This window comes from Myodes glareolus, chromosome 21 (assembly GCF_982192425.1).
Source record: "Myodes glareolus chromosome 21, mMyoGla1.1, whole genome shotgun sequence".
In the NCBI taxonomy this organism is placed as follows: domain Eukaryota; kingdom Metazoa; phylum Chordata; class Mammalia; order Rodentia; family Cricetidae; genus Myodes; species Myodes glareolus.
Genome location: NC_142046.1, coordinates 13,703,867 through 13,725,887, shown reverse-complemented (window position 1 = coordinate 13,725,887; position 22,021 = coordinate 13,703,867). Strand labels below are relative to the sequence as shown.

Below are 22,021 nucleotides of genomic sequence, written 5' to 3'. Positions count from 1 at the left end.
ACGCCTCTCAGACTGAGCCTGTCCTTTCTACTCCAGTCTCTAGAGGGCAGGCTGTGACAGAGGAGTCTACTCAGGGTCTTAGGGCCCCACACAGCATCCAGTCTGCTGGGGATGACCATGCTGTGCTGGGGCTCGAAGCTGGGCAGTTTTGCTGGGGAACCTAATGAGGATGGATGGCCTGAGAGGCCAGCACCTCCCGAAGAACAACTGAGCGTCCAGGAGATTCTGCGTGGCAGGGGGGTGATCCTGACAGGTGCCTGCAGGCATCTGGGGGAAGATTGCTTCTGACGGAAGCCAAATGGATATGAACGTTTACCAGCCACACAAGCACTTTGCAGACCACTCTGGCCTCTCCAGCAGAGGCCCCATTCGGGCATCGCGGCTTCAGGTCTAAGCCAGGCACTGTTCCTCACCCATCCCTGCTAATCGTCCCTGAAGCCAAGGCCGAAGGAATTACTAGGCCCAGACCCTGACCGACTTCCCAGGAGATTGAAGCCAAGTCGGCCCGAGCGGAAGGGAGACGCTCGGCCACGGCAGAGCCTCAGCCAGGCACAAGCCCATCCTAACCCTTAATTCTGATTTCTGGGCCTGGCAGGGGCCCCCTGACTGTTCTGCCTGCCGAGGGATCCCAGAGGCGGAGGCCATAACTCAGACTCTTTGCAGTTAGGAAAACAAAAGAGCTTTTAACCCCAGACACGGATCCGGCACATTTAAAAGCTCTCCCCCAGAGCCTGAAGACAAGTTTAGAGATATGTCCATCTTTGGGGTCTCCAGGGATCTTTGGTTGCACTCAGACTGGTTCCTAATTGCAGACTCTGCCACGCTCCTTCCTTGCTCACTCTGCGCCCCCCGCCCCATATCTCCATCTCCCCTCTGCTGGGGACACCGACCCTTTCAAAGCTGATTCACGCTACCTTGCCCTACAAGTCCCAGGTGCTCTCCTGAAACACTCCCTACCCCTCTACCTTGTAGTTTTATCTAAGCCTGAAACTCCCCCATCAGCCTAGATCTCAAACACTAGAAACAGCCAGTGCCAAGGGTCTTGGGTAAGCAACGGAGGAAGCAGCCTGTGTGAGGCCAAGGTCAGACACGTGGAGAGAGGTTGGCTGGCTACTGGGAGCCGCTGGGTCTGTGCCCCCCTGAACCACGTGCAGCCTGACATAAGGTGGAGTGGTATTAAACATCTGGGTTACTGTGGTGGCCTGTGGCATCCCTAGGGTCAGGCCCGTAGGAAAGATACTGACTGGCTTCCAGGTCATCCTGAACCAGAACCCTCACTACCCCCAAGAAGCACAGAAGTGGACTTTGCAATTTCTTAAAACAAAACAAAACAAAACAACAACAACAACAAAACCCTGCATGAGCCAGGCATGGCGGTGCACACCTTTAATCCCAGCACTTGGAAGGCAGAGGCAGACAGATTTCTGAGTTCAAGGTCATCTTGGTCTACAGAGTGAGTTCCAGTACAGCCAGACAATAAGCAAACAAAAACCAAACAAAGACTGTGTGCATGTGCATGTTTGTGTGTGCGTGTGTGTGTGTGTATGTGTGTGCGTAAGTGCATGCGTGTGCGTGTGTGTATGTGTGTGCGTAAGTGCATGTGTGTGTGTGCGCGTGCACATGCTAAACTGCATGCTTGTGGAAGTTTTAGAGTGACCCCAGGTGTCTTCTTCAATAGCTCCCCACTTTATTTTCTTGAGACAGGGTCTCTCCTGAGCCTGGAGCTCGGGGATTAGCTAGACTGGCTGAGCAGCAAGCTCCAGAGCCTCCCGTATCAGCCTCCCCCCGAGCTGGGGCTCCAGGCTCTGCAATCAGACGCAGCTCTCCCACGGGGCTGGGTATGGACGCTGGCTATCCTGCTTGTGGGGCTAACACTTCGCTGACTTGGTATCTCCTCAGCTTTGGAGGTTTGGCTTGAGTGCAGGTGAATCTGATTAAAACTGTTAAATGCAGGTTTCCAGCGCGCCAATGGGACCCCGCCACATTGAGGGGGGAGGGGGTAACTCTGAGTGACTGGCTGGGCAGCTTCAAAGTCGCAGTGTCTAACACTCAGTGGCAGTAGCCTGGGACACTGGAACTCGTATCAGGCCAAGCCCAGTCCAGCAGGGAAGTCTGTGTGTTTCTGGCCCAGCGACACTGACTAACCTGGTGTCTCCTGTCTCCCTCCAGCACATTCCATGTCCTCCTATCGGCCACTTTCTGGTGCTCGCTTTCCAACGCTCTAATGCTGTGACCAGAGACATGGCTCAGTGGGTAAGAACCTGAACTGCTCTTCCAGAGGACTGAGGTGGCTCATAACTGTCTGTAACTCTCACTCTGGAGATCTGACGTGCTCTTCCACAGGCACTTATACTCACAGACACATGCCCTACACGGATACACACAAGTGCACAGAGTTAAAATAAAAATCAAAGCTGGGTGGTGATGGCACACACCTTTAATCCCAATACTTGGGAGGCAGAGGCAGACAGATCTCTGCGAGTTTGAGGCCAGCCTAGTCTATAAAGCTAGTTCCAGTACAACCAGAGCTACAAAGAGAAACTTTGTCTCGAAAAAACAAAATAAATAAATAACAATCTTGTGAAGAATCAGGACTCAGAGAACTTAAGTAACTTACTTAAGACCACACAGCAGAAGCCGCATTACTGCCAGATCCGTAGATGGATGATGGAGACCAAATATTACTTAATAGGTCACACTGCCTCCTAATAGAGGACCTCCACACACGTCTACAGACACTTGAGGATGAGCGCTCCAACTCTGCCCCCAGTGAGAACACTGCTGGAGTCTCATCCCTTCTCCCCCAGGACCTGCCATGTCCCCCAGCCTCATCTCCCGTGCCACACACACCAGCTGACTCTATGCCCTGAGAATGTCACCTGGTCTTCAACTGCCTGTGCTTGAAAGCCCCACCCACCCTCCAGGCACTTCACGGGCCTAACCCAGGCTGCCCTGTGCAGCTTCCAACCTGTGCAGCCTGAACCCCGACACATGCTGAGCTCCTCAACTGGACAGGGCAGGGATTTTCCCATCTCTCTACCGCCAAGGTACTCGCTGTTCAAGGGAAACTAGCCAACAGAGCAAGGCTTCCTCAGGCCAAGCCCAGCACTTTGTTCTGCACAAAGGAAGAAGGGATTTGCATTTTATTTATTTATTTTTGGTTTACACAGCTCTGATATCTGAAAACTATTTTGTTTGTGTTTGTCCCTGGCTGTCCCGGAACTCGCTCCCTAGACCAGGCTGACCTCGAACTCAGAGATCCACCTGCCTCTGCCTCCCAAGTTCTGGGATTAAAGCTGTGGGATTTGCATTTTTAAATTTGCACACAGTTTCAATGGCGCAAAGGTGTCTGGGAGGCTGGCTCTTGAGGGGGTCAGAACTCAGAAGCATGGGGAAGGACTTGCAAACTCATTTCCTGCAGCAGCAGCAGCACCCCTAGGCTCTAGACCAGACACCAGGTCACAGTGCACGGGATGGTCCCTGCCTGTTGCCTGTTGTTTAACGTCCTTTGAGTAGTGTTGAAGACTTTGTGAACACTGTGAAATTCAGATCTCAGCGAGGACAGTTGGTGAGACAAAGCCACACCCTGCTCCTTTTTGTCTTATTTCCCTTACAATGGCTCCTGCAGACATCAGAGCCTTTGCGGAGCCCAAGCCTCTATTTCCTGCCGGGTGCTCAGCAGACAACAGGTCAGGTTTGCAGGATGTGTGAGCATCCCTAGCTCAGATGAACCTGGGGTACCTGTGGCTGTACCACCCCCACCGCCTGGAAGATTCCCATTCTTCCACCATCCAATCAGGCAGACACGAGGTGGAAAAGGACTCCAAGTCCCTTCCTTCCTCCCCTACAGGTACCTATCCTGGACAGAGAAAGAAGTGCTATCCAGTCCACCTGAGTGACAAGGCCCTGGCATTTCCAAACCCAGACCTCACCCCACTCCTAAGCACACACACCCTGAGAACCAAGGCCTGGGTGCTCAGTGCTCAGGAGCGGTGGCACCTCTGACCTGGTTTCTGCTCCCTGGGGGCAGACTCACCTGGCGTTTATGGGGAGTGGACAGAAGTTTAGGCAGAGCCTGTTGGGCAGGCTGCCTCTACAGATGGCTGCACAAGCCAGACTCACCGTCCAGCCTCCGCCGTCAGTGCGCATGTCACAGTAGACCTGGAATCCAGCAGGGTAGTGAGTGGGGAAGACGGAGTAGACACCATCGTCCTGCTGTCCACTCAAGAGAACATCCAGGCAGTCCCGGGGCCGAGAGCCTGTGACAGGGGAGCCGCATCAGGGTGACACTATGTTCTCTCATCCCTTCCCTCCAGAGAGGTCCCCAGTTCTCTCTGTCCACCTGAGGTCAAGGTGGCACAAGCTTTCGGCACTGGTTGGGCCCCTGGGGCCTTGCTTTCCTTACCTGGAAAATGGGCTCATGAGGAAGTCTGTTTTCTGCTGCAGCAGCCTGTCCTTTCTATCAGTCAAGGGGCAGGTGGTAGAGGATGTCAGACACCCTCACTGTAACTCTCTTCCCAGAGCCACCCAGAGAAAGCAAGCAAGTATCACTCACCGTTAGCGCAGCCCCGGGGCCGGGCTCCTCTGGAAGGGGCCCTCTGAAGGTCAGCCTTGACACGGGGCCGGCCCAGTCCCCGCTCCCTCTGTAGAACCTCCAGGACATCACTGACAGAGTTCACCAGGTGAGCCATGTGGCCTTGGCTCTCGGAAAGAAGCTGCAGAACACAGGAGGCATTAGGGGGGACACAGACGTGGGGAGCCCCCTGCCAGCAAAGGCCTTCCTCTGGCTTGCCCTGGCCTCGGGATCATGATCATGGCAGTTTGATGGGTCAGCAGAGCTGTAACGGGTTCAGGTTCGGAACGCAGGGACTCTGGCAGAAGCCTGGCCATTTCTGTGCATCCAGCCCAGCGGCGGGGACAGGGCTGGAGAAGGCAGCACCACACACCAGCCCAGCTCACCCACCGACCAGCTCCTCCTGGACCCGACAGCTTTCTTCTGTCCCTGGGGCAGGGTGTCACAGGGGTCAGGCTGGCTTTTAACCTCTGATGCTCCTGCCTCTACCTCCCCAGTGTGGAGACTGAGGGGTGCCACACTCAATATATGCTGGGAATCCAGCCTGGGGCTTCCTGCTTCACAGGTAAGCACTGTCCACCGAGCCACACCCCACACCCTAACAAGCCTTGGTTGTTAGGAGGGAAATGAGTTATCGTCACCCCCTAGCCCAGCTACTGTGGGGAACTGTGACCACACACACAGCACCAGCGTGGCATCGGGCCCCGGGGGGGGGGGGCGGGGGGCGGGGGGCGGGGGAGGTCCTCGCTTCACCTTCCTGGTTATAGTGCATCCCAACCACTGTTTCTTCTAAAACCCCTCATGAGGAGGCTAAGGCAGGGGTGGCCCCTCACCCTTGAGAAAATGGGCCTGAATCTTGGAAAGCCTGGGCATGCGTCACTGGGCTCAAACTGGGTCCTTAACAAGGATGCCCTGTTTCCTTCCCCCACCCTCCTATCTGCACGGAATCTCCATAGAAGCCGATGTCCACCTCACAGGGCCCCCTAGTGCTCCAAAGAGCCAGGACTTGAAACCACTACCTCCATGTTCCCAGAGGGAATCTGAAGCCTAGAAAGAGAAAGACCCCAGGACACCAGGAATCAGGATTCATGCCATACTTTAAGACAGACAGGTAGCAGGAAAGGCGGGAGAGACCACTGTACTACCAACCCAGGTGTGGGCTGTGGCCCCAGTGCTGTGCCCCACCGGGTGTGTGCCACCCTCCCTGCCCTGTTTCTGGGGCGGACTGTCACTACTACCTGTTCTCTGAACACTGCAGGCATGTGAGGTCACACAAGCCCCTCCCATCTTCCCCTCCATCGCTGTTGGAGCGCAAAGAACAGCATTGATTCCCCAGGAACCTCTTACTGTGCGGGTTGCCAGTAGGGTGTGGGGATCCCCTGCATCCTCATCCTGGGCTTCAGGAGGCTATAGGACCCAGTGGAGGGGGATCTAGCGGGCAGCTAGCAGCATGAAGTAAGCTAGGTCTTGCTCACCGAACCTGTCACTCGCCAGATAATAGCCCATCAGAAAAAGAGAAAGAAATACACCCAGCCGGCAGTTTACAAAATATGATTCTTGGCTCGTCCGAAGGCAGGGCCCTGTGAAGCTTTAGGCCTTGTCGGTTTCCCCTCTGCTGAGCAGGTGATTCAATGGTCTCCAGGAGCATTGCAGTAGGCAGGGGGAGCCTGCAGCCCTTACCACAGTGACCTATGGTCAGGCTCCATGGAGCCCCTGCAGGGACACAGGCAGTGCTTGGTGAGGGGTGGCAAAGACCCCTCAGTAAATCTCACTGTACAGCCCATCCTTTGAGTCACCACGGCTGTGACATTCAGCAGTTCAGGCACGGCCCCTCCCTCTCCCTGGCAGGCAGAGAAGACCTCGGTTTAAACTAGCAAATGATTACCACTGAAACATATAAACCTGCCCCGAATTAATAGGGAGTCAGTCCCTGCTCGCTGAGCCGCGCAAACCATCACGAGAGGAGCTGGCGGCGACCAGAAGCCGTGAAATCAGGGCAGCTGCTTCCAGCGAGGTTTAGCAGTGAGCAAGCTTCCGCCAGGCCTTTCACCACTGAGCCTCAGTCTGTCCCTCTGCAGAGTGGGGCGACAAAGACGCCTGATCCTCAGGGAGTGGACCATCGCTGGCACTCACAAAGCGTCTTCAATGGCGGCTCCCTATGAACAGTCAGACGGAGCTGATGCCGATGGTGGGTGTTTCTACATACTGGAGGTCCGCTGAACCTGAACACCAGCATCCCCTTGGGCTCGGCCTGGGACCCCGTTTTACAGGTGGGAAGAACCTACCTGGAGAGGGGATGTGACCCACTCAAGATTGCCTGAAGCTAAGATGGACCCCACACTGTAGCCTCAAGTCAACAGGCAGAACTGCTACCCTTAGCTGGGCAGGTGAGCAACAGACCTTTGGCAATTGTGGCTTTGGGAACAGAACCAAGGGTTGTGGGAAGGAACTGTCAGATGTGGTCACGGGACATGTGTGGCTTTCAGAATGATCCAGGACGGAAGACGCCTTGGATGGTCCTGTACTGGGTGAGTTACGGCACTGGAGACTGGGCCACTGTCCATGCATTTTAGAGGGGACATTCCAGCTCAGTGGGCTGTCTGCAGCCAGCCTGAGCTCACTAGGGCTGAGTCTGGGGAAGGCAGTGTGGAGTTCCTGTCACCCAGATCCGGGCAATCTTCTCTTCTGCTGATGGGTCCAGGGGGAGGGGCGGCAGGAAGCTGACTGTATGTTCCCCAACCTAGGGACCCAGCGCCCCGTCAGTCACCCAGACAGAGTGACGAGGGCTATAATTTCTCCAGCTGCAGCCTTCCAGGGGAGGGAAGAGGGCAACGGCTCATGAGCTAGCGGGTGACCAGATGCCTGGTCACCTTGGGCGTCCAAACAAGAGGAGCACAGAAGCAGCTGTGGTGCTAGCTGGGGTTGACTCCAGCCTGGAGGAGGCTGAGTGAGAGTGAAGGGGCCCGGAGCTGGAGGCTGAGAGGGCACCCAGGACACACCGGCACCGCTTTCCAAGCCTCAAATGATTTGTTCTGGAAAACAGCAGACGCAAGCAAGGCGTCCTGTGTCCCTCATCCTCTAAGGAGATCTAGCCGGTGCTGAGGGCCTGGTGGCAGAGCCGAGGCCAAAACCCATCCCCCAACTCCACTTGATTTTTGCAGGAACCTGGCTGGGTACCCGGCAGCGGTGGTGGGTGAGGAGTTGGGAGGCCAAGCCCTAGCTTCCTGGAAAGCAGTAACAAGGACGGGAGGGTGCAGCTCTGTGGTAGGACACCTACCTACCTTCTCTCACTCCTTTCTCCCTCATTTTGCAGATAGGTGCGGTGGGGACGGGGTGAGGGGTCAGAGAGGCAATGTCTGCCTTGCTTGCAATGCACAGCCTCTCAGTGGGCCCAGGAGCCCCTCTAGCCCTGGGTCTATAAGGCTACAGGAATACCAGGAAGTGTGTGGGGGGAAAGCTGGGTTGGGATGCTGGCCATGGATGTGAGAACACAACCCTCCACCACCGGAAAGAGCCGAGACAATGGAGGCCACAAACATTAGGCACTCGGCACATGGGCCGGTGACCCTGCCCCTCAAATCGAGATACCCTCCACCAGAAGGTAGTTCCCACCCTTACCTGGATGAGGCGACCCTGCTCACTCTGCAGGGTGCTGAGGCCCTGGCCCAGCAGGCTGTGTCCCTTGCGCAGCCCAGCACATTCTGTTTGCAGCTCAGAGGCCCGGGCCAGCAGCCGGGGCAGCTGGTCAGCCAGTGTGTCCAGCAGCTCGGGGGCACCGTCCAGCCTCGGCTGTGCCTGGTGCTCACTCAGTGCCCGCAGTACGGAGGCCTGCACAGTCTCCAGACGGGCGAAGCTGTCGGTGAGATCAGGGCAGCGAGGGTCGATGAGGAGGCTGAGGTGGGAGCTGTCAGCCCTCTCCACGGTGACGAGGGCACTGTTGGCCCCGGCGGACCCTGTGCTGACGATGGGTGGTGGGGCCGTGCCTGGTGCGTGGGCATGGTTCAGGAAGAGAACCGCCCCGGTGACAGCCACGGCCAGCAGCACTGCAAGGGACAGGAGCACTGTGCACAGCAGGTAGCTGCAGCTTGGTCTCTGTAGGTCAGCCCCGGACACACGGACACAGACAGACAGACAGACAGACAGACAGACAGACAGGAGAAAGGAACATAAGCGTTAGAGGCCAGCCTACTCCTGTGACTCTGCTCAATGAGGCTCAGGAGTCTGGGAGGGAGAGGACCCCAGAAGAAAGCTGTAAGAAGAGAGCAGAGAGGCCGGGGCAGGGAGCAGCAGGGGGAAGCACTGGTTCCTCACACCTGCATGGAGCCATCTCTCTTACCTTGTTCTCTTCCTAGAGCAGGGCCCTGGCAGGACAAAGGCAGGGCAGCCAGGCAGAGTCACTCCGAGGCCACTCTGGAGAAGTTAGTGCTAACATAACACACACACTGCGCCTCCCATACCAGGCAACCTGGAGCTGGAGTCGCAGGGAACAAATCGGCACAGCGGTGGCTGTAAGAACAGGGCTGGTGGGCCCTGCTGTCCTAACAGTGGCTTAAGAACTGAAGTCAAAGGAATCCCTGACTGCCCTGGGGGACGAAGAGGGAGGAGGAGGGGGAGTGGGGGGAGTGGGAGGGTGTTGGGAGGGGGGGCGGAAATGGAAACTTTTATAATTTAATAAAATTTACTTAAAAAAAAATAAAAGAACTGAAGTCAAAGCCAGAGTGAAATGGTGCCATGGGTCCATAAGCAATGGCTCAGCGGTTAAGAGCACCGACTGATCTTCCAGAGGACCGGGGTTCAATTCCCCAGCACCCACATGGCAGCTCACAACTGTCTGTAACTCCAAGATATGAGATCCTCACACAGACGTATATACAGGCAAAATGCCAGTGCACATAAAATAAAAATAAACAATTTTTTTAAAAAAAAATGGTGTCGTGACTGTGTGGCGGCAATCGCTTTGGGGACCCACTCAAGTCACTCAGGAAAACCGAAGCCCAGAGCGGGCAAGGTACCTGCCCAGAGTCATACAGCCAATTTGAAGCAGCATTCTGATCGGACCCCGAGATCCTACTTTCTTGGGGGTGGGGGTGGAGTGGCTAGACACCTCATCTCTCTCTCTCTCTTTCACACACGCACATACACACACTGCCCCCGCGCTCTCAACTTTCTGAATTTGAGACGCCTCTTTAAATGAGTTAGTATATTAAAGCTCCTGGAGCCGTGCCTAGCACGTTACACTTCTGCAATAAATATTAGTGGCTTTTATTATCTCATGATCAATGTGCACAGAGCATCTGGAGGTGGTTTTTATCTTCCACCCCGAGCGTTATGCCTGTGCGTCCTCTGTACTGGGAGGACACCTTCCCTTTTGCACACACAGTAAGAGCTTATGGTGTAGCTAACTGCCGGCTCGCTTTCCTCGCCATGTAAAAAAATACCCATTGCGTACACTAAGAAGCCAACGGCTCCTCTCCCACAAATTCCAATACCACCAGTACCTCTTGTGTCTCTTGGCAGGCGAGGAGAAGGGGCTGGGGGCGAAGGGCTGGCCTTCTCCAGGAAGCCCTCCTGACTGTTCCTTCTCTCGCCAGCTTGCAGGGGCTCCTCCCTCAGGGCTTCTCAGACTCAGTTTACCACCTTCGATTCAGTCACTCATGAGCCAGGTGCAGGGATCAGAGGAGGTTCAGACCCTGTGTGCCCTCCAGGGATGTCTGTGTCCATGGCTTTATTCTCAGCCTCTCTGGGGACATGATCCCTTTGGAGCTCTGACGAAGACTGAGGCCACGGTTTCTGGGGATCCAGGAGCTGGTGAGTCATGGCGAAAGACACCTGCCTGGCCCCTGGCCCCACCCCTAGTCTGCCCACCTGGCACAGCTAAGTTCTGCTCTGTGAAGTGGATGGATATATAGAGGCAGGAAGAGCCGGTGAGCCGGGCCATGCCTTTGGGACAAGCCTGTCACCACAGAGCCTCAGGACATCCTGGTAGAGCCAGAGCTCAGACCCTGAGATGGGTTCTACTTCCTCTTTATGATGCACACACAGAATGGAAGCAACCCAGGCCTCAGCAAGCTCCCCACCACCAGGTGGGCCAGCAGCCTGCAGGTGCCTTATTGTCACCCTTCCTCAGCCATGCACGGTGCCCTCACCTGCAGCCTCTGCCGTGAGGGTTGCTGCTGAGCTCACCGAACAGATGTAGAAACTGAGATGCGGTGAGCAAAGACCCCATCCCAAGGTGGCACGGGGTGGGGGGCAGGGCGGGGTTGGAGGGAGTATGTTGGAGACAACCTGGGGCTGGGTGGCAGTGGGTTGAATGTCCTACAACACTCCTTTCCCAGTAAGCAAGACTGGTAGCTAGGCGCCTGTCACACTCGCTTCTGACCCATCAGGAGACATCCTGCCCTGAGCATCTCCAAGCCCTGTCCTCTGATTATGTGCCATTAAGGTTCCCCCAGCCAACTTGGAGAGAGGTTCAGCATCTCCCAATTCAGGATGTCATTCTGATGGATTGGGCACAAGTCTTCCCAGGGGAGTGGGGACAGAAGGGACAGAGAAGCCGAGGGTGGAGGGAGTGGCAGGGTCCCTTGGAGCCAGTGTGGCAAGGGAGCTCGGCGATGGAGCAGGCCGCTCTCGGAGGAGAATTAGTCTTCAGAGATCAACTCTGAAGATGAAGAGCTGTTCGCTTTTATAGGCTGCGGCTTACGTGCCTCGCAGAGAAATCGCCCAAGATAATAAGGGGGCCTGGGCCAGGCGGCCAGTGCTGTGCCTCGGGCTGGAGCTTATTAATCAGTCCTTGGCCAGGCAGAGCAAGGTGCACCCCAACCTTCCTGTACAAGGCAAGGGGGGAGGGCAGTGCAGAGCCTCCCAAGGACAAGGCTTAGTGCCTAGAAGGAACCAGAAACCTGAGCCAGGAGATGGGGTTGAAGGCCTGCGTGTTCCCAGCTAAAGGACGGCTTTGATCCCTGCAATAGGGGTCAGAGGCCACCTACAAAGCCTCTGGCAGGGCTAGCTGGAGAGTGGACGTGTAAAGGCGCTCGCTGGCAAGGCTGACGGAACCCACGTAAAGGAGGAGAGAACAGGCTCCCAAAAGTTGTCACCTGGCATACACACACACTGTGGCAAGCCTTACCCTGCTGCCCACCACACAAAGTAAATAAAGATGAAAAAAGAAATTAAGCACTTGTCCAATAGAGCCTGACTCGGGAGGGAGGCAGAAGCCTCCCAGAATATCTCCATGGGGAGGTGACATTCATGCAATATACTTTTTGGAGCCACCAGCCCTTGAGAACTTGGGTATCTGGAGAAAAAGCTTCAAGTCTTAGGAACCCCATACCTGCATATGGCACCCGCCCTTGATTTCTCTGGCATCCCAGTCCCATGGGTCCTAGACAGAAAACCTCATCTTGTCCACCAGCCAGAATTCGGAGGTCTCTTGTGGGTCAGGAAGGCAGGGTGTCAGGGCCAGCAGCCGTGGCTGCACTTAGGTTGGGCCAGTGTTGTTGACTTTGCACTGGAGATCTGGGGTGCTCTGGCTTTCTGGGAGGTCCTAGGAGCAGTCGCTGAAGGTGACCAAGGTGACAGAGATACTGTGGGAGCCACCTGTGCCATCCTTCCTGAGGTCAGGACCCTACACTCTCAGTACCAGGAATCCTCGGCTTGGTTGGTTTCTCGTGTTGCTGGCAAAGGGTTTCCATGCATGTCTGTGAAGGGCCTCAGATCCTGGCCTCCCCTACATGGCTCCCTTGAGCCTTAGCTCTGCACCCCCAAGCTGGCAGCATCCCCATCACCTACCTCAGAGTCACTGAGTGTCACCCGTGGCCTGAACAAAGAGCAGAGAGGACCCTGGCCCCTTACACCCCTCCAGACCCAGATACCGGGAGCTTAGCCACACTTGGGGTCTGCCGTTCCCTCCCCAGGGCCATACCTACTCGGGTCCCTCTCAGCCAAAAGTCACCAACGGCTCTATGTGACTCTCCCTGCCCACCTCTGCGAGGTCTGGGAGACCCAAGCTGAAGGGGTGGCCCCAGTGATCTCTTCTTCCCTCCCCCAAGTCTGATGTGGTGACTGCGCAAACTCTAGCGAATGAGAAGAGAGAACTCTTTCTTGTATGGCAGTCACTATGGCCTCTGGCAGCTCCTGACTTGTGGGTTTGTCCCCAGGGGACTTCATGTTCCCTGAGGCATGGGCTGTATCTCCTGGCATGATGGAGGGTCTCCATAAATAGCCATGGAGTGAATTAAATGTGACAAGGATTGAGGTTAGACCTCAGGAAAGACTTCCCAAACAGCATAGCTAGCGTGCTTTCTGCAAAGTTTCTAGGAGTTGTGAAATAACTGAACTGCGGAGCTGGGCATGGCTGGCGGCTGAGTGCTAGGGGGTGACTTGGGGTGACTTGGGGTCCGCCCAGCAAGAAGCTGTCACTCCCTCTGAGATGGTTCAGGGTGACATCTTTCGGACATCCCAGGACCTGAAGTTGGTGTGTGGTTCTAGAGTCTTATTTGAACACCTGGCAAACATCACTGCAGTGTCTTCTTGCCCCAAGGTGCACAAGACCCTTCCTGTGCGGGGGGACAGGAAGAAACCCTAATGAAGCTGGAGTCAGCCGCTCGGCCAAGGTCATCCATCCATCGTGGAGACAGTTGGGGAACAGAGCCAGGCAGGGCAGGCCCATGGAGGTCCCCAGGAGTGGCCATGCCTGGACATGAGGAAGGGTGACTGAGCCCCAGGGAACAACGGGTTCAGGGAAGAACACAGGCTCCTCCCCTTCACCTTCCCCTTGCCCATCTGCTCAGGTCACTGGTTTGGTCCCTGAGATGCAGTGGGGGAAGGGATGGGCAGCGGCCTCATCTGTTCTATCTGCCAGCCTCCTTGTGTGGTGGGACCCAGAGCAAGAGGCAAGGGTGTGAGTGATGCCGGGTGCTGGGGTGCGGTCCTGGTGGGTTCTCCAGAGTATGGAAGCAAGGAGGAGAGCCGTGACACAGGACAGCCTTTTGTGGGCACGCAGCACTCAGAGGGGGCACAAACCCAGCAGAAGTTCACTTGACTCTCCTTAGCTCACCTCGTTAGGTGAGGAAGAAGAGGGAATGGTTGTCCCATTTTACAGACGCACCAGCGAGAAGCAGCAACTTAGTAAGAATCATACAAGCATGTCAGAGACCAAAATAGAACTAGGAAGGGAAAGGCCCCAGCAGAGCCAAGGTTCACCTCTCTCCCTCCACCCCCTTCTGCTCCATGTTGCTCATAGGAAGGACCCGGCCCCCAGTCTAAGCAAACGGTGAGCACAAGACCCAGTCTGGTGCCTACTGGGCCGCTATTTAATGATGGAAGGGGTATTCGATACCCCCATACCCAGCATAGATGGCTGAGCTCTGCCTGGTGCAGCTGGAAGCTGGTCCCCTGGGGCAGCAGAACCTGGGAGGTCACCCCTGGCCCGGGACACCTTGAATTCCCATTTGTAGAGGACTCTTCCAGAAGCTTCCATCCCTCCTCTCTCGTGTTCCTCCTGGCCAAGCATCAAGGAGCTGACCTCAGCCTCTGACCTGGGCTTCTGGGCCAGGGGCACCTAGGGAAGGCATTGGGGGAACTCAGAGGGGAGAAGAGATCTAGAGCCAGGGCATGCTTCAATAAACAAACCCACGTAGACCAAGAGCCTGGCCCCAGGCATCCGGGGAGGCCTCCCAGAAGAGACGGCCTCATTTCAGTCCTGGAGAGGGTGTGCCTGCATGTGGAGTGTGTTGGGGGCCTGGTGGTGCCCATCAAATGTGAGAGCAAAGCTTGGAAGGGGGCTGGAGCCCAGGGAGGGAAAAACAAGCAGTCAGGAGCCATAAGATGCCAAAGGAGGAAAGACTGGACCAGGTAGGGGGGCAGGGGGGTGGAGTGGGGTAGGCGGGCAACCTCGGGGACAATTCCTGACGTTACCACTGCTTCTTTAAGGTCTCAGCAGGAAGGGCCCCATCACTGGGGCACACAGTGAAGACAGGAACAGTCAAGGAGGGGATAGACCACCCAGGAAGGCAACGGGAAGAGACTGGTTAGAAGAACAGAAGAGTCCTTGCTCTCTGGCCCACGTGCTGTGTGACTTGGGTCTATTCCTCAACCTCTCTGATCCTCATCTGTGATGTGGAAATGTATACTTGCAAAGTAGCCTCCGACTAGGAAGTGAAGTAGCATCGGGGTTTCGGGGTTTTGCAAACTGTAGTGAGCCAGTCCCCCTGCCTGACCAGTGCCTCTCTGGAAAGAAAAGCAGGTTGCAGCTTTGAAGAGTGGGGGGCGGGCCTCGGCCACCCCCTCCTTCTCTGGTGGCAAATGCTCACTGTTCCTTCCCCAGTGACATCTGTCTGGGAGAAATTTAAAATTTAAAACGGGCAGCCCCATTATCTGTTCTCCTTGGCGAATGGCCTCCTCAACGCGCCTGTCTATCCCGGTCCCTTGATGGCTCAGCCTGGGGCAGTCCTGCGGCCACCCCTCTGCCTGAGACACTGGATGCCCAGCCCCTCAGCAGCCTCTCCCTGCTCTGTCCCAGCTGGTGCAGTGCACAGCCCTGGGCACCCTCCAAGCCGGGCCACTTTACTGTCCCTGAAGAGGCTGTAGGGAGAGAGGACCAGGTAGACCCGGGTTCAAATCCCTGCAGGGTTGCATGGCCTCGGGCGGCAGCTGGACCTCTGAGCCTAGCTCTCCTGGTCTCAAAGTCAGAGAAGCACAGTGTCCAGGCTTCTTATAGGAGATTAATATTTTCTAGTCCCCCGATTGGGTTTGGGTGTCTGAGTAAAGAGGGAGATGAGGAGTGGGGAGAGGTGGCCCTGAGGGGCAGGTCCTGATTTTGAAGCCCGGGAGGATGTGCAGGGCGCCTGGCACAGCTGAGGACTTGCAAGTGCAGAGAACGCCCGTTGTGGCTGTGGGCGAACGGGACTCAGCACGCGGATCATCTGTCAGCCGTCCCCAACTGAAGGGCTGCTCCACAACCAACTATAGGTCCTCTCTTCCCGCTGTATGAGCGAGCACCGGGGTCTCCGATGGAGGTGGGGACTGGCTGCAGCGAGTGCCTCCTGCAGGAAGCCCCGAGTTCAAGTCTCCATTGAGGCTGGAGGAGAGCAGGTATCCCCGGCCCCCGCCAGCCCTGCACAAGCTCCCCAAACTCCAGCCCCCGCACCCGTGGGTACCTGCGGTTTGTCGCGCGGTCGGTCCTCAAGTTGGGACGCGCCGCCCACGGTCTTCCACCGCTCGTGGACCATCTTCCCGTAGGACCCGCGGGGCCGCGGGGTGCGGCCGAGCGCAAGGGAGGCGCAGGGTACGCGGGGTGCGTTGTGCGCGCAGGAGGCCCCCTTGGTGCCGGGGACCACGGGCGGCCCGGGAGCGGCTGCCGCCAGCAAGGCTGCGTGTGAGCGCGTGTGATCGCGGGGAGCGCGGGAGCGAGCCTCCGAGAGCCGCCCGCGCCGCGCCGTCCCCGCGTCCCGCTCCCGCGCCTCCCGCGCGCTCCTCCCTCCGCCCTCCTCCTCCTCCCGCCTCAGTCTCCGCGTCTTCTCCGTCTCGGACTCTCAGGGCCTTTTATTGCTCCCCGTGGTTCCCCGGGCACGCGCGCGCGTGCCGGGCGGGCTCCCAGAGTGACTCCCGCTCCAACCCGGTCGCGGGTGGCGGGGACTAGTCAGCAGCAGCCGGCGCGACGGCAGCCACCGGCTCCCCGAGGAGTCCGCGCGTCCTGCGGCGGCCCGCGCAAACTTCCTCTCGGGCGGGACTCGCCAAAGTCCCTGGGTGCTGGGATCATCCCCGAGAAAGGGGCTGGGAGGAGACCGGGTGCCCCTTGCGGGACTCCGGGGGTCCAGGTCCCGGGGCAAGTGTGCGCGTGGCCAGCTAGTCTCCAGCCCCGGGGACTCCGCAGCCGGACTCCTGCACACCCCACGACACCCGTCGGTCCGGAGTCCCCACCGACGCGCTCCCCTAAAGCTGGCTTAGAGCTGTCCCGACCGCGGGAGGAGGGATCTGAGCCACCCCAGTGGGGGCTTCTTAGTCGTCCCTCCCACCAGCAGCACTTTTTAAAGCGTTTAATCCGCCCGAGCAGCCTTCGGAGGTAATTGACAAAGTCCTTAATCTGCGCGGTTAACGAGCTGCTGTTGTGGCTCCGACCGCGTGGCTCCCACGCGCCCCACGCCGGGCCCCGCCGGCCGCCCTTCCCCCAGTTCTGCAGAGACGCCCAGGCCCCCCGCTACTCCCTAAAGCTGTTTTTCCGGCTCCGGGCGCTCTGGCCGCCGTGCTGTTCCCTGGCACCGTCTTCCTCTCTCTCCCACCGGCTGCCAGTCTGTCGCCCCGTCTTCGTCCCTCGTCTCGTCCCTCTAGGCGCCTGGCAGGCGTGGGGCGGGTCTCATGAGGGTGGGGCCCGAGCCTGACATCGGATCAAAACTGGAGTGGCCACATGCCCTCCCGGACCAGAAACTGGGTCCGGCAGTCAGCACGCACTTCCCGCGCTACAGCCGGTTGGCATCTCCCGCGTCTCACCAGCAAGCTGCCAGGGTTACTGGGGTTAGGTGCTCCAAGAGAAGCACCTGGGCCCCCCAAATCTGGGGGTTGTAGTGATCTCAGACCTAGGCAAAAGACTGTGTGGTCACTGACTGCTAAACTCTTGACTCAGTTTCCCCTTGTATCAATAGGGTTAACACCACCTCATTCCGAGCGCTTTTTGGGGATTCTGAGGCAGGGACTTACATAGGCATCTGAAGAGTAACACTTCCCTGCTGTAACCTCGGCCAAACTTCACGCTCGCTCGGAGCCTCAGCTTCCTCATCGAGCAAGCAAGGAGGTAGCAGAGCTATGGGGCTCTCCAGTCCCTCACAAGAAGCAGCTGAAGGGGTCTCTGATTCCATCGCACGGGAGAGGATTTTTGACTCCCAGTAAAGTGTCCGCTAAAAATCACCCTGGACCATTCTGAACGGGAGTCTGGGGAGGGGATCCAAAGGTCCCGGGGTGTACGTGGAGGGCAGTCAACCCCTTTGGGGTGGGCATTTGGTTTAGGGACCCTGCTTTGATGGTTAGGCCAGGGAAGCCAGGCACTGAGTGAGAGACACAGTGAAATTGAGCAGGTGCGCCTAGGAGCCTTCAGGACATCCGCTCCTGGGCTTGAGGAAGGACAGGTAAGCGGGGGCCACCTAGCGGCTCTTCCTGGCAGTGTTTGCTGGTGGAACCGGTTACCTACTCAGCAAGAGTCCTCGAGTCTCCCGCCTGCTGGGGTGCAGATGGCTGTGGTGAGCGGTAGCCCTTACCCCAGAGTGGTTACTCTGCAACAGTGCTGTTGGCTCAGGTGACACCAGGAGGATCAGCGGTGAACTAGGGTTGGCGAGAGCACTCCCAGTCCTCGTTCACTGCAATCACGCCGTGCATACAGGCTTGTGCATTCCCGTTTTATGGCTGAGATGAACCAGCAACCCAGAAGCTCCGAGGGGGAGTGGCCACATCGCAGACCAACACCTTCCCCATACTCTGTAACCCCTTACAAAGCCAAATGGGCCAAGCATCAGGGACAAGTCTGTGCCCAGCATCCTGACCCTGTGGAAGCAGCCTTTTAGGCAGCTCAGGGTCCAGGCAGGGCCTCAGGGAAGACTGAACCCAATACACAAAGAGTAACAAAGATTTAGTCCAGAGCCGTCTGGCACCCTGGTCCCTCCACTCTGGCTCACCACCACTTTGGAGTCCTGTTTCTTCCACTCCCAGTCCCTTGGGTGTGATGACACCAATCACCAGGTAGCAACAGCCTGGAAATTTTAGCTGAGATTCTAGAGAGAGGGTCTGACAGGGCCCTCCTCATCAGTCACAGACTGTCAGCTGACCCAAGGTAGCTGTCCTCCATGGAGACCTCACGACAGTTCAGTGGGAGGACATGGAGGGCCACAGGAGAGTGCCAACACACCCCAGGGACAGCTCAGGAATGGCACTCTACAGGGTAACACCCTTCTATCCACCTATCTCCTGTGAGGGGGAGCGGAGTTCCCCCAGCTACCCTGATAGATCAAAGTGATTGTCAGTCTCGTTCACGGATGATGAAACAGACTCAGAAATACAGTTAAAACCTACCTACTAGCCTAAAACAACGCAATTAATGCCGAGTCGTCTTTTACTAAGAGTTTCTCGCATGCTGAACACCGACGCCATTCATCTGCAATATCAACAGATTTCACTGTCTCCTCTCCGAAGCCCCGTGAGTGGTATTAATATCCTCATTTTAAAAGATGAGACAACTGAAGCTCGGAGAGGTTCAATACCTTGAGATCACACAGCACTTGCTAGATCCAGAACTGGAACCCAGGGCTGTGCTCTACTGAAGCCTACCTCTCCTGTGTCGGTGCTTCATGGTCAGCCTGAGATACCCAGAGAGCGCTGCCGGACCAGCAGGCAGCGGGAGACTCTAAAATGTGGTTCACGTGTCAAACGTGCCTGTCCCTGGAGGCCTGGGGGCTGCTGGCCAAGAGGTCAGGACCTCTGGCCCTTGTCCGTTCGCCTCTCCCCGTATGCTGCCCAGGGCACTTCACTCTGCTGGTAAAGCGGTTTCAACTCACCTCTGACAGTCACATTTATCATTAAAAATAAATCCATCCTGGCTCCCCTTGGCACAGGGAGGCTCTGTGCAGTGATTCAGTGGGCTTGTCACCCTCGTGGTTAGGCGCGGGGAACCGAACAACTGGATGGTCTCCAGCGCCAGCGTCTCATTTTCTGCACTGGAGCCAGAAATGTACAGTGGGCTGACATTTAATTTAGAATCCAACATACCTTGACACAAACTCATAATACAAAGGCGGGGGCGGCTGGGGGCTGCCAAGCTGGGCAGGGATGGGGGAGTCCAAGTGACAGGGTGGATTTCTTTCTTTTTCTTTCTTTTTTTTCTTTCTTTTTCTTTTTTTCTCTTTGCTTTGTCAACATGACGACAAGCCAGAGACTGCCATCAAAGGCAAGAATTAGCAGGGACTGTGTGTTTGTGTGTGTGTGTGTGTGTGTGTGTGTGTGAGAGAGAGAGAGAGAGAGAGAGAGAGAGAGAGAGAGAGTCCACGGAGATGGCATCTTTGGCGAGTCTGCAGGGTCAGATATCACCATACCAGAGAAGTGTGTGCCAAGGCTCAGGTGTCATCGGAGCAGAGTAGTACAATCCTGACACACTTGGATGGCATCCGCACCTTTCATTTGTATCTCTGGTTTGCACAGATCCTCGGACACAGACTCAGCGCTCGGTAAATACAGAGCAGGAAGGAAATGTGTCATTTCAAACATTTAAGCAGAGTCGCTCTCAGGAGGAAGCCTGGGTTTTATTGGACAGAACAGTCTGATGGGCCATTTAGTTGTCGGAATTGGAAGTTCACTGGGCTGGGGAGGTGGCTTGTTCTGTAAACATGAGGATCTGAGTTTGGATCCCAGCACCCACATAAAAGCCGGGTGCAGCACACCTGTATTTCCAAGCACTGGAGTACGGAGACAGGCTTCCTGGGTCTTTCCGGCCGGCTAGCCAGCACTACCAAAATAGCAAGCTTCAGGTTCAGTAAGATCGTTATCTTAAAAGAAAAGATCATACAGATACACACACAAACACACACACTCACACTCATCAATTGGAGGCTCAAGGATCACTGGGGAGGAGAGGGTAGAGTGCAAGGGACACAAGAAACACGGTTTGGAAGGGACAGAGAGAGATGGTGCCCCCTGGAGGGAGGGTGGGAGCTGGGCAGAGCAGGCCTGGTGGAAGCTCTCTTCTCAAGAGCTTGGCACCCCACAGGCTGTGAGCAGAGAAGGCAGGAAAGAGAAGAAGTGGGGAGGGAGGAATCCCAGAGTTCACCACAAGGCAGAAAAGTCAAGCAGGGAGGCCCCAGCCTGGCTTTTTTGAGTGTCTGCCATGTGCCCAGCCTCTGAGGGTCCTTCTTATTCCCACCTGACAGGAAGAGATGAGGGAAATCCGCAGAGGATAGCACCTATTCAAGTTGAGCATCTTTTAAACGCGTCGTGAGAATTTAAACTCCCCAGCCAGACTCCAGATTCCTCACTTTAAACTGTTTAATTTTATTTACAATCCCTGGGGGCTGGGGCAGGTACCTGTGCCATGGAGCACTTGAGGAGGTCAGAGGGCAACCTCGTGGAGGTCAGAGGGTAACCTTGTGGAAGTCAAAAGGCAACCTCGTGGAGTCAGTTTTCCCTTTCCACCTCTGTGTGTGTCCTGGGGATGGGTGCAGATACCAAAGGCTGGTCTCTGATGTCCCTCCTCAGTTTCTACTTGGTTTCCTGTGATAGTCCTCACTAGGACCTGAGGCTCACCTTTCAGTGGTCAGTGGACCTCAAGGATCCCCCTGTCTCTGCATCCCCCAAGATGTGATTAGAAGCACACACCATTTTGTCTAGCTTTTTGTTGTTGTTGTTTGTTTAGTTTTGGTTTTTTGAGACAGAGTTTCTCTGTGTAGTCCTGGCTGTCCTGGAACTAGATTTGTAGATCAGGCTGGCCTCAAACTCACAGAGACCTGCTGCCTCTCTGCTTTCCGAGTGCTGGGATTAAAGGCGTGCACCACTGCTGCCCGACTTGCCCAGCTTTTTGTGTGAATTCTGGGGCTGAAACTCGAGTCTTCATGCTTGAGAACACTTTGCTCAGTAAGAGTCGTCTCCCAGCTCCACATGTGCAGGTCTTTCTTTAAACAAAGATTTATTCACTGTTATTTTATGATATGGATATTTTGCCTGCTTGTGTGTGCAATGCCTGCAGAGACCAGAAGAGGGCATCAGATCCACTGGAACTGGATTACAGATGGTAGCGAGCCACCACATGGGTGCTGGTGATTGATCCCTGGTCCTCTGCAAGAGTAGCCCAAGCTCTTACCTGCTGAGCCGTCTCCCCAGTTCCAAGTCTTTTTAAAAAAATGTTCTTATCAATTTATTCAATCAATTAATACAAAATTATGCATATGCTGAAACAGATAACCATTCCTTAATGTTTTTCTCAGTCTTGCCTCTAGTTGTTATATATAATTAGGACATAGTAATTTACCTTTCTTTTTTTTAATACTAATTTATTTATTATGTATACAGTGTTCTGTCTGCATGTATGCCCGCAGGCCAGAAGAGGGTGCCAGATCTTATTACAGGTGGTTGTGAGCCACCATGCAGGTGCTGGGAATTGAACTTAGGACCTCTGGAAGAGCAGTCAGTGCTCTTAACTGCTAAGCCATCTCTCTAGCCCCAGTAATTTACCTTTCTTTTTTCAGGGTAGAAAGCGCATGGGTTCAACTTCAGTTGAGAATCAGATGAATCAGTGACCTCAGTTCAAATACCTATGTGTAGACACAGGGTAGGGAATGACAGTTGTCATACAAACCTTAAGAGGAGTGTTGTCCAGCTTGCCAATCAACATGCAGGTCACCTCTGGCACCTTGGACTCCTACCTGGTCACGTTCCCTTCAATGTTACAGCTGATCTTGATTCACCTTGCTTTTCCTTTTC

At 55.8% G+C, this 22,021-nt stretch overlaps 1 protein-coding gene across 1 annotated transcript in view; it reads right to left on the bottom strand.

Annotated features, from left to right (window-relative positions):
• Positions 1–15,988, bottom strand: part of Fibcd1 (fibrinogen C domain containing 1) — a 32,994-nt gene extending 17,006 nt beyond the window's left edge. Inside the window, exons 1-4 of the mRNA XM_087899777.1 lie at positions 15,730–15,988; positions 8,192–8,665; positions 4,556–4,715; positions 4,123–4,259 (exon numbers count right to left, since the gene is read on the bottom strand). Coding sequence (XP_087755903.1) covers positions 4,123–4,259; positions 4,556–4,715; positions 8,192–8,665; positions 15,730–15,801 — 843 coding nt within the window. The 5' untranslated portion in view covers positions 15,802–15,988. The remainder of the gene's footprint in view (positions 1–4,122; positions 4,260–4,555; positions 4,716–8,191; positions 8,666–15,729) is intronic.
• Positions 15,989–22,021: the final 6,033 nt, after the last annotated feature.